General features: G+C 33.1%; 1 protein-coding gene across 1 annotated transcript; it reads left to right on the forward strand.

The window, feature by feature from the left end:
- The first annotated feature begins 3,571 nt into the window (after positions 1-3,571).
- On the forward strand, positions 3,572-4,459 carry LOC141620595 (protein FAR1-RELATED SEQUENCE 5-like). Its single transcript, XM_074437424.1, has one exon. The coding sequence runs from the start codon at positions 3,572-3,574 to the stop codon at positions 4,457-4,459; it is 888 nt and encodes a 295-aa protein (XP_074293525.1).
- The last annotated feature ends 12,633 nt before the right edge of the window (positions 4,460-17,092 follow it).

Here is a 17,092-nt window from a genome sequence, read left to right on the forward strand (position 1 = left end):
GGACATACGATTTCAGGAAGGACTTGGAGAGGGAGATCGGGGCCTTAGAGGCTATTTTGCCTTCTTTATCTTAGAAATTAGTTTTATTTTTTTCCTTAATATTGTAACCTTTAATTTAGTTTTAGTTTTAGTTTTTATTAATTTAGTTTTCCTTAATATTGTAATCTTTATTTTCCTTAATATTGTAATTATAATCTTAGAAAATTTTGTCTTGTAGTATTCCGATGTGTTTCTTTAATCTTTAATTGCATTTATTAATGAACCACCACATTTTATTAATTTAATTTTATTTAGTTTAATTTAATTTAATTTAATTTATTCATGTTATGGTTCACCAAAGGTCACCATCCTTGTTATAAATACGACCGGGGAGTTAAAAGAAGAATCACCTTTCTCCCTAACCTTTTCTTACTCATTCACTTTATCTCTCTTTATTTTCTCTCTAAAAACTCAGATTTTTGAAATGGCAGTCGAAATTGCAGGCCTTAACGATCTTATGATTGGATCTATGAGTTTTTTGGAAGAACAAGTTTCCTGTCTCCGTGAACAGGAGTTGAGGGCGATGAAGATGGTGGTCGGGGCGATTAAAATTCGCAACAATTGTTATGCAAATGGCATAAAGGAAATGGAGAAGGAAGCGGATGGTTTCATCAAATCCGTGTTGGGTACTTATGAAAAATGTTGCAAACTCAGGGAAGAATTTGAAGATGATATTAAGATTTTACGATCCTTACTTAATAAGGATTAGGCTTAATATTGTACTTTTTTTTAAGTTTATCTTAATAATAATCTATTTTCGTTGTTACATTTTGTCGTTTAATTCTCTACTATTTTTTTTAGTATAAATTTGATTGTTAATATTGCAACTGAAGAGACATGCATGTGGGTAATGAAAAAGGATCTTCATAGTTTTATAAAATATAATACAAACCATACAATCCGTCTCGTACATGAGACGTTCTGGTGATTAGGGTTTCCAACTGAGGCGTATTATTTAATTTAACAGTTTAATTGAATTTATTCATGAACCACTTAATTTAATTTAATTTAATTTAATTAATGAACCAAAGGTCACCATCCTAGTTATAAATACGGGTGAGTTAAAAGAAGTATCCATTTCTACCTAACCTTTTCTTACTCATTCACTTTATCTCTTTTTATCTTCTCTCTAAAAACTCAGAAATTTCAAATGGAAGGCCTTCACAATATTGCTATTGAATCTTTGACTGGTTTAGAAGAACAGGTTGCCATGCTCCATGAACAGGAGTTCAGAGTGATGAAGATGGTGGTCGGGGCGATTAAAATTCGCAGCGATTGTTATGCAAAAGGCATGAAGGAAATGGAGAAGGAAGCGGATGATTTCTTCAAATCCGTGTTGGGTACATATGAAAAATGTTGCAAACTTAGGGAAGAATTAGAGGATGATATTAAGATTTTAAAGTCCTTAATTAATAAGGACTAGGCTTAATATTGTACTTTTTTTTTAAGTTTATGTTAATAATAATCTATTTTCGTTGTTACATTTTGTCGTTTAATTCTCTCTTTTTTTTTTTTGTATAAATTTCATTGTTAATTTTGCAACTGAAGAGACTTGCATGTGGGTAAAGAAAAAGGATCTTCATAGATTTATAAAATATAATACAAACCATACTTATAATAATCCTTACAAAATACGAAATATTAACTAAAATTAATTAAAATCCAAGAGATTCAAGTTGAACAATCTCCCTTTCAATTTTCCTAATTTCTATTAGCGCTGGTTCGCGATTTGCCCTTAATATGCTTATCATATTATCCATATTTGCTTGTACGTCCTGCATCCCTCTTGTTATGGCCAAGTCTCGTACATGAGACGCTCTGGTGATTAGGGTTTCCAACTGAATGTCAATCTCTCGCAGCCGAGTGAGAACGTTTCTGCGATCCATTGTGTATTGAAATAAGAAAGCAACAAACTGTCTATCCATCTGAAACAGTTAAATTAAATTAAGAAGCAACAACCGCACAATCAGTTAAATAGATAGTTAAAAAAATTGATTTGGGTTTGGGATTTATTCAATAAAATCAATTGTGACAAAAACAAAAAACTCAAACGATAATTGAAGATAAAAGAACAAATACCTTGATTGATAATGGAGCAGTATGGAAAATAAGATTAGGGTTTGTCTTCTGAAGGATAATTTTGAGATGGATGTGTTTTGCCTTTATAATGGGAAAAGGTAGTAGTTAGGGTTTTAAAATCCTTTTTTTTTTTTTTTTTTTTTTTTTTTTTTAATTAAAAGTTGTGACTTGATTTGATTTGGAAGTCAAATCGTTTCTCAGAATTGAGACTTTATGCATGCCGCCGGATTTTCTTACACACGCAACAACAATAGTCATTTCAAGTTGTGTTTAGTCAAATCAAATTTGAATTGTTCATTTTTTATTACTCTTTATGGTTTGTATTATGTCAAATCTCCCAATTGTTCATTTCATTATTCTTTTGTGTTGTGTTTTGTCAAATCAATTTTAACGGTTCAAATAAACAAGTAAAAGAGATGGAATTGAATAAAGTACATAAATGGAAAATACTAGAAGTCCACATTTTATATAATTTAAATATTATACAAATTAAAAAACTAACAAACCGAGATGAATACCCAAATAGGAAGAAAAATTGTGGATTTGGGTACAACATCCAAACATACATACATACATACTAAATTAATTTGAAAAAAATTTAGCAATAACTTTTTCAAGGGAGTCATTCTCTTCCATGAGAATGATCCTATTCTCCTTTATTTTTTGGAGGTCTTGTATAGCATATTCATAATCTCCATGCAACCTCATCTGCTCCATCTCCGACAAGACGTTATGACTAATACCCATCTCCCGAATCTTATCAAGGTAGTCGTTGATCTTCGTCTCTAAATCGTCTAAGCGGCGGATATAGTATTTGTTCCTCTCCATGTGTATCAATGTTAAGCGAATGTTCTTATCCATTATATGAAAGAAGTTTGGTGTTTAAAGATTTAGGGTTGTAGAGCTTAGGGTTTTAAGAAAAGGAGAAGAGGAAAACAGAAATGAATGGGAAATTGTTGGTTGAGAAACTAGGGTTTGCATTTAGTGAAAGTGTATTTATAGATGAGATAATGAAACAACATGTGTCCTTTCAACTGCCACAGATTTTATTTTAATTAATAAATTAAAATTAATAAATTTTGTTGAAGGAGTTGGGAGTTGTTTTTAAATAAATATGTTTAGGAAATGACATTTTGTCCTTCAATATTCCAATACAATGAAATTGTGTCCTTTAAAATTCTTTAATCGATTTTTTTATTTTATGTAAATAGAAATTATCGATTTTTTTATTTTATGTAAATAGAAATTATCGATTTTTTTTATTTTATGTAAATAGAAATTATCGATTTTTTTATCTTACGTAAATTATCCCGTTACATATACGTAAGATATATTATATGCAGCGGCTTTAATTTCATACGAAGACACAGAGTCATTCGAGTGGGTGTTTGAGAAGTGGATGGAATGTATGGGGAGAGCTCCGACCGTCTTACTAACTGATCAATGTAAAGCAATGGAAGGGGCAATCAAGAAAGTGTTCCCGGAGACTAAACATAGATTATGCCTTTGGCATATTCTTCAAAACGCGGATAAGAATCTAAAAGACCACCCACAATTTCCTCAGATTGACAGAGATTTGCGTACGCTTGTGCACGAGAGTATCACCGAGGAGGAACTGCAAGATATGTGGGACGATTTCATGGAAAAATACAACTTGCGACGCAATAAATGGTTGAGGGGTGCATGGGATATGAGACAGCGGTGGATGCCTGTTTTTTGGAAAGACACTTTCTATGCGGGTATGTCTTCTACTCAGAGGAGTGAACAAACAAACAGATTTATTAAAACGTACATGAGCATAGAAACCGGCCTGATGCAATTCATGAAGCAGTACGAGGATGCCATAGAGAAAAAGGTGGAGGACGAGAAAGTCAATAACGCCAAAGACATTAAGAGCCCACTTAAATGGGATCCCATGATATTATTCGAGGATACCTTTAGTAAGGTCTACACAAACAAGAAATTCGGAGAGGTGAAAAACGAGGTATATGGTTGTATAAGCACCAACGTCGAAACTCTTCCAAATAGTTTGGGTTTCATCAAGAGGTTTAGGGCCACATCAAAAGTGACAGAAGCATTTTGGAAGAAAGATCGAAGAAGTTTTGAAGTGAGTATTGACACAATCACTGGTGAGTATAAATGTGGTTGTAAGATGTTTGAATTTAGAGGGATCTTATGTCGTCATATCATGAAGTGTCTTGATGTGTTGGACGTAAAAGCTATCCCAGACAAATACATATTGGATCGGCGCGCAAGGATTTGGTTAGAGGATACGAAAATATTCGGGTTGGGTACTACAACCCGGATGAGTCAGAACGTGTTAAAAGGTCTCTTGAGATAACTGTAAAAAATGATTACATTAAGAGGTTGGCTATGCAAAGTGAAGGGTCTTCTGCCATTTATAATAGCAGAACCGATGAACTAATCAAAGAGTTGGAGGCTCATCTTTGGGATACGATCTATAAATTCATTTGCGGCGGTGGAGTTTCCTCAAAAATGTGGGGTCGTAGGAGACTACGACCTAGGGAGACTATCATAAACACACCTCAACAAGAAGGTGACATTAGAGACCCCCGACAAGCGGGGAATGGCGGAAGATGTATTGTCAAACGGACAAAGAGAAGGAGAAAGACAAATGATGAGGATCCGACAACCACTACGCTCCCCCCAAATACGAACCCAACCCGACATGTTCCAAACGATGATGCTTCATCCTTTATGAGTGGCTTTAGTGGTACACAAAATACTCCACGTTTTACACCGTCACAAAATACTCCGACGTTCTCCCAATCGCAATTTAGGTCACAATATTAAAATTCTCAATATTCTCAATATACAAATTATAGTCATAGGTTGTAAATAGGAAGTATGAATTTTTTTTTGTATATTATTTGACTTCTTTAATTCATTTTCACAGTATTTAGTATATGTATGATCAATCAAAATCAATGACTATTTTCCTTAATTCATTTTCACAGTATTGAGTATATGTCTTCAAGTATTAGAATAGCATTCGGTTAACTTGTGCAAAATTATGCCAAAAACAAAAAGAAAAACCCACAAGAGGATTCGAACACGAGACACTTAGTAAGGAAAGCATGAACTAAATCACTGCACCCACTAACTTATACTGTCATATAAGGTCCTTTTAACTTTCGGTCACGGATATTAGCAAATACTTCTTATGACTTAAAAAAATAAAATATTTATCAATTTAATTAAAATTTTAAAATAATGTGTATAAAAAAAGACATAACTTACTCATACCCACATAAGCAAAAAAAAAGTACAATGAAAATTAATCATAAAATAAATTTAATTTAAAATTTAAATTTTTTTAAAAAAATTAATTTAAAGAAATTAAATATTAAAAACAGTGTGTATAAAACAAAACATTACGCAAAAAAAAAAAAAATTACAACGAAATTTAGATATAATTTAAAATAATATAAGACAAAAGAAAAGGTATTATATGAAAAAATATTAATTGAATTTTTTTTTAAAAAAAAAAATTAACGCAAATAATGTATTTTCGTAAATACATAAACATACATATAAGGAATAATCATACCGTATAAAGAAATTGATATAGTACGTATCAATTAACTGTAGCACCAAAAAAAAAACGTATCAATTAACTGTAGCGTATACAAGACTGTGTACGTATATTAGAGGTATACATAAATATATGAAATAGTAAAGGTATACTGTATACATAAATACTAAAAATAATAAAAGGTATTAGTAATAAATAAGACTTAAATATAAATTAGGAGAGAAGTTTTTTTTAATTAATAAAATATGTGGCAAAATCGAGAACATTAATTAGGGGGGGGCAATTAATGAAGGAATCAAGGGATTAATTAGATTAAATAAGATTCTTTGAGTTGGACAAGTGGCGCGTCATTATTGGTGGTGTATGAGGGCCTCATACACCTGGTGTAACTCTATCATCTTCCTACGGGGCCTAATCACTCCAATTCAAAGTTTTGGGGGTTAACTTCACAATTGCACAAAGTTATGGGGGTCAATCACCACTTCCCCGTATGTAATTACTTTCATTTATTCCGATTTGTAATTCATTCCGTTTATATGCAATTTCTTTTACTTCTGTCGATTATTTATTTATTTCATTAACTATGTAATTCAGTCCGATTATATGTAATTATTTTCATTTATTTCGATTTTTAATTCATTAGGTTATATGCAATTACTTTTACTTCTGCCGATTATCTATTTATTTCATAAAATATTTTCTATAACATAATTTGTCGAATGTTTGTCAGAGACGATTTAAAGAAATAAACTCTTTCCACGTAAACGAGACCTACCATTACCTGAATTTCCCAAAAAAAAAAAAAAAAAAAAAATTGGGTGAATGTCGTGGCGCATCCTGTGTTGAGCATTGTCTTTTGCGTTAATATAGATAAGATTTGCAATAACAAAACATTTGCTCCCAATTTGGCAATTTCCCCACATTTTTAACGAATTACTTGGGTCAATGAGCACTAAGAAATCAGACATGCACAAGAATACAAATCTACTCAAGTACTCCCTTTTCTCGAATCATCGGTTTATCTTTGATTAAAATAACTCTCGCAAAGAATTAAAAAGGTAAACAAATGATTGGGACAAAGAGAGTACAAACCATAAAAAATCATTACATTGGTCATAACTCTTTCTTTTTGGGAAAATGTAAAGTTATCATTAAAAGCTCAAATTCGCCAAACATACAATATTAAGGCATAGTTATAACCTAACCTCCTTAGTAACTACAAATGTTATCCACCCATTTAAGTACCTCTACTTTCTTACTATTCATCTTACTGGTCATAACTCATAACATATATATGTCTCAATTAATCTCATACAATGGTGTAAAACTATGGAAATTAACATGCACGATCAATCACGCTTGTGGGTTGTTGTTCATATAAAGGGAAAGTATTTAATAATAAACAAAACAAAAATTGAATGAAAACGGTATTAAAGAGTGTAGCAATAGAAGAAGTTGAAAGAATGAGAGTGATACGGGATCTATTAGCTTGGCCATCAAGGTATTCGACGAAATGTGTGTGGATATACAAGGCGAGTGCTTTCTGCTAGGCCTAGTGTCGCCATGTTGTCTAGCTTAGGGGTGTTAATGAGACGAGATTGGCTCGGTCAAAGTTTGGCTCGTACGAGCTCGACTCGGGCTTGGGCTCGGCTCGGCTCAAGAACTTAAGGAGTCAAGCCGAGCAAATACTAACTTGACTCGAAAAGCTCGCGAGCAGCTCGAACTTGTGTGATTAGGTAAGATATTGCTCATATGTTATAAAAATATTCTATCATGATTTATATATATGTATCCCACATATCAAATGTCTCACTTATTTGCTAAATATTTTTACATATACCTGTTAAATATATAAGTCATAAGACTCATAACATGAATCTTAAGATCCTGAATTACATGATTATCACAAATGTAATTTTATTTTAATCATATTAGACCAAACCTCCGGACAACATGATGATAATAAGTTTTGTTGAATAATACACCCTTAGTTGAAAAATGAGGTTTCTCTCTCTTTGCCTATAAACCTTAATATATGTGTGTGTAATATTTTTGTGATGATCTTTGTGATGGACAAAGGTCACTATTTATAGGTAGAGAGATGACCAAATTTCATAACATACAACATAATATTAACTTCCATCAAGGTTTAATTAAGAGTGAAACTTACTCTTTAATGTGTAACCATTTATGTTTATTAGCAAATTAATATGAACCATATGTTTTTGACTTGTAACATGTTAATTACTTACAAAAGAAACAGCTCTTACTAATGACCATAAAATGAGTAAGACTAATAACATCTTATGTCATTAATTACATAGATGTTTTCTTACAGTCTCCTACTTGGTCATTAGGAAGATACTTTAGTATTTTCATATTAAAATCATAAGGCGCGCATGATATGCTAAAATTTCTTAATTGGTTATCATAAGTGTCTTGGATAATCTAGCGATCAATGGGAGTCATGGCGTGTACATGTTATTTTGCAACATGCTTACTTCCATGTACTACTACATTAATAACTTTCATATCTAGACCATAAGTAAGAGTATCGTAGTGGTCACATAATGTCTTGTATAAGACTTATTCTGTTTTATTCATCTAATACTTGAGGTGTACACATTAGAAAACAGAAAAGACAGATGTAAACGTTATATATAGAGCTCAATAATTGTCGTGAATAAATAGAAATCAAATGGCATAATATGAAAAAATTAGGAACTATCTGTAAGACCCATACTCTCAGTGTGTTTCTGAAAAGTTGGTGCAGGCCGGTAATCCTTTCGTAAATATGTCTGGCACTTGTAAATCTGTACTTATTGATTCGACGACAATTTTCTTTAGTTTAACCTCTTGCTTTAGTAATAGGTATTTGAGGTCCATGTGTTTTGAACCTTTGGTTATCATGTCATGCTTTGAGAAAAATGTTGCAGCTTCATTGTCACAGTAGATAAGTAGTGGCTTAGATATAAAACTTAAAGCACCAAACTGTGAGACAAAATTATGCAACCATGTTCCTTGAATTGAGGCCTCATAACATGCCACATATTCAGCCATCATGGTGGATCCGAAAAGCAACTCGGATTTTTGACTTCTCCATGAAATTGCACCTCCACATAAAAGATACATATATCCAAGAGTGAAAATAATCCTAGTGTCAGGACATCCAGCAAGATCTGAATCAGAATAACCAGTCACCTGTGAATGACTTGATTTCTATAGGTGAGCATGTAGTTTCTTGTTACCTTTAAATATCGCAGTACTTTCTTTGGAGCTTTCCAATGAGCAATTCCTGGGTTGCTTTGAAATCTACCAAACCTGCCAACATCGTGGCTGATATCAGGTCTAGTACAGACCTGTGCATTCATCAAACTCCCCACAAGAGATGCATAAGGATACTTTGCCATTTCTTCTCGTTCCATAGGAGTCATTGGGCACTGCTCAAGAACAAGTTTGTCTCTTTTATGGAGTGGCACATGACTAGAGGAACAAGTCGTCATGCCAAATATCTCAAGTACTTTGTCAATATATGTTTTCTGAGACAATCCTAAAATTCTTTGTGATCTATCACGGAATATTTCTATTCCTATCACATAAGAAGCCTCATCCGACCCATATCTTTCATTTCAAAGTTTGTAGAGAGATAATCCTTAGTTTTACGTAATAAACCAAGGTCGCTACTGGCTAATAAAATGTCATCAACATACAAAACCAAAAATATAAACTTACTCTCACTGAACTTTGAGATAAATGCAAGGGTCAACAACGTTTTCAGTGAAACCGAAAGCAGTTATGGTTTAATGAAACTTTAAATATCATTGCCTTGAAGATTGTTTCAATCCATGTATTGATTTCTTAAGTTTGCAGACCATGTATTCCTGACCTTCAATTATGAAGCCTTCAGGTGGACGCATGTAGACTTCTTCTTCTAAGTCTCCATTTAAAAAGGCGGTTTTTACATCCATTTGATGTAATTATAAATCATAATGAGCTACTAATGCCATGATAATTCTTAGAGAATCTTTTCCTGAAACAGGAGCAAAAGTCTCACTATAGTCAATGCCTTCTTTTTGATTAAAACCTTTGAAAACAAGTCGAGCTTTATATCGTTGAATTTTTCCGTTGGAGTCACATTTGGTCTTAAAGACCCATTTAAATGAGAGGGCTTTATGGCCCGGAGGCAATTGAATGATTTCCCATACTTGATTACTTTCCATAGATTTTAATTCATCTTTCATGGCATCAATCCATTTATAAGAATTAACATCCTTAATGACTTGTGAATAAGAAATCGGGTCCTGAGTCCCTTGAGATTTTATTAGATAAAGCTCGTGATCATCAGGAATAGCCGATCTCCGTTGTCGTTGAGATCTTCTTAATGGCGGTTCTTGTGGTGCTTCATCATCATTATGATTGGTGAAAGTCTCATTATGATGTTGATGATCAATTATTTGGTTTTTCTCATTATTGTGAATGGGTTCAACAATAGGAGGATTTCCAATATCATTCGAAATTAAGGGTATAGGGATTGGTACCTGTATTTCTTGAATGATCACTTCTTGTTGTTTAGTACTCCCACTGATTTCACCATTCTCATAGAATCTGGCGTTACCGGTTTCAACAATTCTCGTACTATGGTTAGGACAATAAAACTTATATCCTTTGGATTTTTCAGGGTAACCAATAAAGTGACCACTGATTGTCTTTAAATCCAATTTCTTTTCATGTGAATTGTAAATTCTAGCTTCAGCTGGGCAACCTCATATTTGGAGATGTCTTAAACTAGGTTTTCACCCTTTCAAAAGTTCAAATGGTGTCTTTGGAACGGACTTACTTGGAACTCTATTTAAGATATAAACAGTTGTTCGTAATGCATCCATCCATAACGATATAGGCATGTTAGCATGACTCGTCATGGATCTAACCATTTCCATATATGTATGATTTCGCCTTTCAGCTACACTGTTCTACCATGGCGAACCAGGCGTTGTGTATTGAGCAACAATTCCAAGTTTTAGGAGAAGTTTAGCAAAAGGTTTAGGATGTTGTCCTGTTTCGTCATACCTTCCATAAAATTCACCACCTCTATCAGATCTAATGGTTTTCACTTTCTTTTTCTAATTATCTTTCAACCTCGGTAATCTATGCTTGTACATCATCCACATATTGAGATTTTTCATGCAATAGATAAAGATAACAATAACGTGAATAATCATCGATAAAAGTAATGAAATATTTTTCTCCTCAGAAAGTTGGAACATCAAATGGTCCACAAATATCTGTATGTATAATTTCAAGAAGTTGAGTACTTCTTGTGGCTCCTTTTTTTGTGTTTTTCGTTGTTTTTCCTTTAATACAATCAACACAAGCTGTAATGTCAGTAAAATTAATGTCCGGTAGAACGCCATCTTTTACTAAACGTTTTATTCTTTCGCTAGAAATATGACCTAGTCTTTTATGCCACACAAAGTAAGAGTCATTTTTGGATGACTTACGTTTTGTTTCTTTATTATGCAAGGTGAGACAAATTTCAGCTTCAATATATTTAAGATGAAGTTTATAAAATCCATCTATTAATATTCCACAAAAAATAAGGTTAGAATTTTCAAACAAACTGAAATTTTTATTGCCGATTTCAAATGAATATCCAAACTTATCAAACGTGCTTACAGAAATTAAATTACGCGAAATAGACGGAACATAAAGAGTTTGACATAAGTCTAACTGGTAACCGCTATCTAAAATTAGACGAAAAGTTCTAACAACTTTAACTGGAGCTTTGTCTTTATTTCCCATAAAAATAAAATTCTCACTTGAATTTGTGGTTTGGATTGTAATGAATCTCGGCATAGAATTTGAAACATGAACATTAGCACCGGTATCAATCCACCAAGTAGAAGAAGATACATTAGTAAGATTTGATTCGAAATAACTTACGAAACCCATTGGATTACCTTTCTTTTCAAACCATGCTTTACGTTAAGCACAATCTGCCTGGAAATGTCCAGGTTTCTTGCAGAATTTGCAAACATCATCTTTCTTTTTCTTTTTTAATGGTTGATTAACATCATCAGATTTAGGTGCTGCTCTCTTACGGGATGAATTATTCTTTTTTCCCAACTCCTTGAACGAAATGAGCAACTTTAATGCCTTGCAAGCCTTGGCTAGACTCCTCTTAAAACAATTTATTAGTCAATTCATTTAGACTCTACTTTTCCGTAATAGTGTTGTAATGAATTTTGAAAGGTTTATAATGAGCAGGTAAGCTAGCTAGTTAAGATAAATTGAACTAGAAAAGCATCATCCATAGTCAATCCCAAATTCTTAAGTTTGGCCGCAATATTTATCATTTCAATGACATGAGCACTCATTGTGCGAAAACCATCAGACTTCATGGTTACAAGATCTGCCATAAGTTTCCCAGCAAGGGATTTGTCTGCAGTCTTAAACCGATCTTCAATGGCTTGCAAGTATTTTTTTGCACTCTCAGTTTTAGGTAGGGATGTCTTGATGTTCGTGTCAATTACCATTTGCATAAACATCATGCTAACTCTATTAGAACGATCCCAATCAAGGTGGAGTTTATTTTCCTCAACAGTACTCTTATCAGTTAATGGTGCAGGCTTATCTTTAATAAGAGCCCGGTCTAGTTCGAGTACTCCTAAGGAAAATTCAACTTGCTCTTTCCATTCTGAGTAGTTAGTTCCATTAAGTTTGATTATAGACGTAGCATATGAATTAAGAGTTTACGATACATTAACTGGAAACAGGATACAACAATTTAGTGATAAAACAACACATACAATTAAATTATACTCCATAATTTTAGGTTCTCTTGTGGGTAGGGCTGAGAATCGGTCCAAGACCGAACCAAACCGGATCGGACCAAAGACCGAAAATAAAAATTTAGTGGACCGAAGACCGGACCTAAAACTTTTGGTTTTGGACCGGACCAAACTCGAAATATTTGGCCCGGTCCGGTCTTGGACCGAAATGGACCTAAAATTAATATTTTTTTTCACTATTTTGTATACGATAATTACATTTTAATTCCGCTAAATAAAATACATTTAAATAATTAGACGACTCTTTTTATGAAAATCATTGACAATACTAATTTATAATGTCTTTTGAAGGTAAAATATTAATTTGATTCATAATATTTTAATGTTACGTCATTAAAAACATGAAATTTGGTCCATTCGGTCCAAACCTAAATTAACCGGTCTTGGACCGGACCGGACCGGACCGAAGACCAAACCTTGAAAAAATGAGGACCGAGTACCGGACCAAAATAATTCGGTCAGGGTTTGGTCCAGACCAAATGGTCCGGTCCGGTCCATTTTTTCGGTCCGGACCTAAATTTGCTCAGCCCTACCTGTGGGTAGTCACCTAATATTCATATAGACTTGATACCGTCTAATGGTTATCATAAAAAAACATAATTGTAATGGAATAATTTTTCTTAATTATTACTCAAATATATATAAATACTATTTGTCTGTGGACAAATAATATGTATTCTTGCATTTGACCAATATTTATTATTTACTTAAGATGAGAAAAGAAAAATGTAGGTTAATATGTTACATTTACCATTTCTTCAGATGAAATATATAGTTATGTCGTATAACATACTAATACATTAAAAGTACATTATTTTAATGTCATAAAAAATTATTGTTAAAGTAAACATATTATTTATAAATGTTAATGTTAAATAATTATAAAAACATAAAATAATATTTATAACGACATAAACAACGATAATAATAACATGGATTGAACATTAGTAATAGTCGACATTATTAAAATGTTACTAAAAACATTATAATCTAGCTAATATCATTTTAATTATTATTAATGTAATCACGATAATAAAATCATTTTCAAACTTAAAATTGCGGAATTTAAATAAGAGAAAATTGTTGATTACAGCCTTTTAAAAATCACTTTTTGAAAATTACAGCCTTATAAATTTTTTTTTGAAAATTACATCCAAAATATTACTTTTCTTCTAAAATTGCACCAACTTGAGGTTTCCGGTGAATTTTGATGATGTTTTTATGATGTTTGGGGTGAATAATTGGTTTGTGTTAAGGAGAGGTAAGAAATCTGGGTAAGTAGGCTCTCAAATACTAAAGGGTACATCATAAAAACATCATCAAAATTCACCAAAAACCTCAAGTTGGTGCAATTTTAGAAGAAAAGTAATATTTTGGATGTAATTTTCAAAAAAAAATTTATAAGGCTGTAATTTTCAAAAAGTGATTTTTAAAAGGCTGTAATCAACAATTTTCTCTATTAAATAATTATATGTTAACAAAATAGAGTTAATAATGGATTTATTATTCATACTATATCAATTTATATAAATCCTTTTAATGGATAATCATGCATTCTAAACAACGCTCTGATACCACATGTTAAATATATAAGTCATAACATGAACCCTAAGATCTTGAATTACATGATTATCACAAATGTAATTATATCATATTAGAACAAACCTCCGGACAACATGATGATAATAAGCTTTGTTGAATAATAAACCCTTAGTTGAGAAATGAGATTTCTCTCCATTTGCCTATAAACAAACCTTTAATGTATGTGTTTGTAATATTTTTGTGATGAACTTTGTGATGGACAAAGGTCACTATTTATAGGTAGAGAGAGGACCAAATTTCATAACATACAACATAATATTAACCTTCCATCAAGGTTTAATTAAGAGTGAAACTTACTCTTTGATGTGTAACCCTTTATGTTTATTAGCAAATTAATATGAAACATATGTTTTTGAATTGTAACATGTTCATTATTTACAAAAACAACATCTCTTACTAATGACCATAAAATGAGTAAGACTAATAACATATTATCTCATGAATTACATAGATGTTTTCTTACAATACCTTCTAGCCTTCCTAATGAAAATATTGGAAAAAAAAAATCAAAAAATTAGCAATTATACTTCCTGTAGATATCTCATTTCTACACCTCCCGCCAACCACCCAGTGATGATTGGGCCGCATGTCTAATACGCGGAACGATTTATGACAGTCCGTAAGTTCATCATCAAGTGAAAGCTCAAACACTCGAGTCAACCCCATGGGTCGTCATCTACGCACCGATACGGTTGTTTTGACAGTAATTAGAGTCCATTTGGAGTTCGGGTCAAAAACCGCTTCATTTTCTAAAAACTGTTTAAATGCCGAGTCAGAATATTCCGGAATGTTCTAGAATTCTCTAGATATTTATTCCTATTTAAAATTAATATTTTAAGTAAATATCTACCGTTATATTGTGTTCCATGGAATAAGGAAGTGTAAATCTACCGAAATTCCATAATAAAACGCGGAAATCTTTCTTGCCAAGGAGGAAACCTCTGAGCAAATGACGCAACAAATACTGCGCCTCTTCGAAGGATCGCAGTAGTTGTTGCGCCTCTTCTCCAGCCCTCTTTTCTCATTTTTTAGAATATTTCCGAGATTTGTTTCCATGTCCGTGTCATTCCTAAACTCTTCCATATGTTTAGTATAAATAGAGGCCTTCGGTCTCCATATTTGGCACGCGAGTGTTCCGCCCCTTCTCCCCCCCTCTCTCTCTTTGCATTCTAGACTACTCTATTGCCTTTCGACTCCTACGTGCTTATCAATCGACCACGTAAGCTCAGATCATTCTGAGTCCCAGTCACGTTGCATAGACCGACCAATTTGACCAACTCCACCTTTAATCAACCTAATCAATCTACTAAATCCTCTAACGAGGTCACTTTCCACGCATATTCGAGTCGAGCAATCACTAAACGATAACTTTATTCAATCTCGTTTCGTCAAACATGTAAGCCTGAGGGTGTAAATCCCATTTTATTATTGTACTTTTATTTTGTATCAATTAATGTAATTTATATCAAGAGCACGTTTGAAAACCGATTTAAAATCCACCTTTTAAAACCGTTTTTACGAAACAGCAGAAGTCATACGTCGAGAAGAAACGTAGCAGTAGCCGCGCTTTCAGGAAGGATCGCAACCTTGTTGCGCCTCTTTCAGAGGTTGCTTGTTGCTCTTGCTCTTCTTCTTCCTCGACTCCCTGCAGATTTCCTCCTTTTTTTATTCTTTTATTTTCCTTCGTTCTTTTGTTATTTCCGTATAATCATATTTTAACAACTCCCTTTTAATTACAATGCTTAATTCGTCCTTAATCCCGAGTAATTCAATAATTGCGGGTTTTCGCCATTTTAATTCAAATCGATTCATCGAGGTTTCGGCTTGTTCATGTCGAGGTTCTGGAATCCCAATATGATACATAAGTTTTCTTCCGAATCTTATTTATCTAGTTTCGTCTTAATCTAACCTCAAGTTTCGCCTTTTTTGGTATTTCCGACACGAGCTCATCGTGTAACCATAATCATATAAACCGCTATAATTTCTCATTTTAATTCGTTTTATGACTTGCCTAGATACATATGATCGGTTAAAATACTTCAATTCGAGTCTAATATTGATAATCCATCTTAAATCTACCAACGAACAATAACAGTGTTGCGATTCTGACTTCACAGCCAGAACCCAGCTCGAGAACAGACGCATGAAGTGTTGCGCCTCTTCCAGATGACGCAGCAGATGCTGCGCATGTTCTAGGTTGGTTTCTGCCCCTGAACTCTTTCTCGCTTTGACGTAGCTCCTAATTACGGTTTAAATCAACTATTATTCGTATTATCACCTCTAATCTGACGTATTTTCATATTTAATTCTAATTTTACTTTCCTTTTATTTTCTTCTTCGAAATCCCGTCTTTGAGCGTGCTTTTGACGTAGATAAAATAAAGCTTGTAATTTTAATAATTGTAATTCATTTTTTTTGTTAATATTATGTATGATTTTATTGTATGGCATTCACATGTATTGAATCTAACATTTACTTCGACCAAATTGTTTGCTAAAACACGTGTTAACCGACATAGTCTAATTTCACATGCTAGGATTAATCCATGTTTGTTGCATTGCATGCATTACGTCGACGACATATCAAATATGAATGACTTCCCTAATCATTAGTAGAGGCCGCTATCGAGGCGGGCGCGGTTATATGTTCGAATTAAAGAACTTCCTGATACGTACTCTCACTATAACACCCCCACATACCAAGGTGCCTTACCAAGAACCACCCTAGCATGAGAGACTGTTACCATCTCGATTGCCCGAGGTTAGTATATCAAAGTTAACAATCCAAACACAATTATTAAAGTATAAATGAATAGAGTTTACATGTTCTCTAAAATCAAAACCAAAGTACAACGGTGAAAGGTTAACAATAAGAAATGAAAGCTAAGTCTCTTGACGGCGGAAGCTAGACTCGAATGATGACTCTCCCTGACTGCCTCATAGCTAAAGGTCTTCATCACCTGTCACAA

Source organism: Silene latifolia, chromosome X, assembly GCF_048544455.1.
Source record: "Silene latifolia isolate original U9 population chromosome X, ASM4854445v1, whole genome shotgun sequence".
NCBI lineage: Eukaryota > Viridiplantae > Streptophyta > Magnoliopsida > Caryophyllales > Caryophyllaceae > Silene > Silene latifolia.

Excerpts from the sequence above, each read along its gene's own strand:
- LOC141620595 (XM_074437424.1), top strand. The coding sequence starts at position 3,572 with ATGGAAGGGGCAATCAAGAAAGTGTTCCCGGAGACTAAACATAGATTA.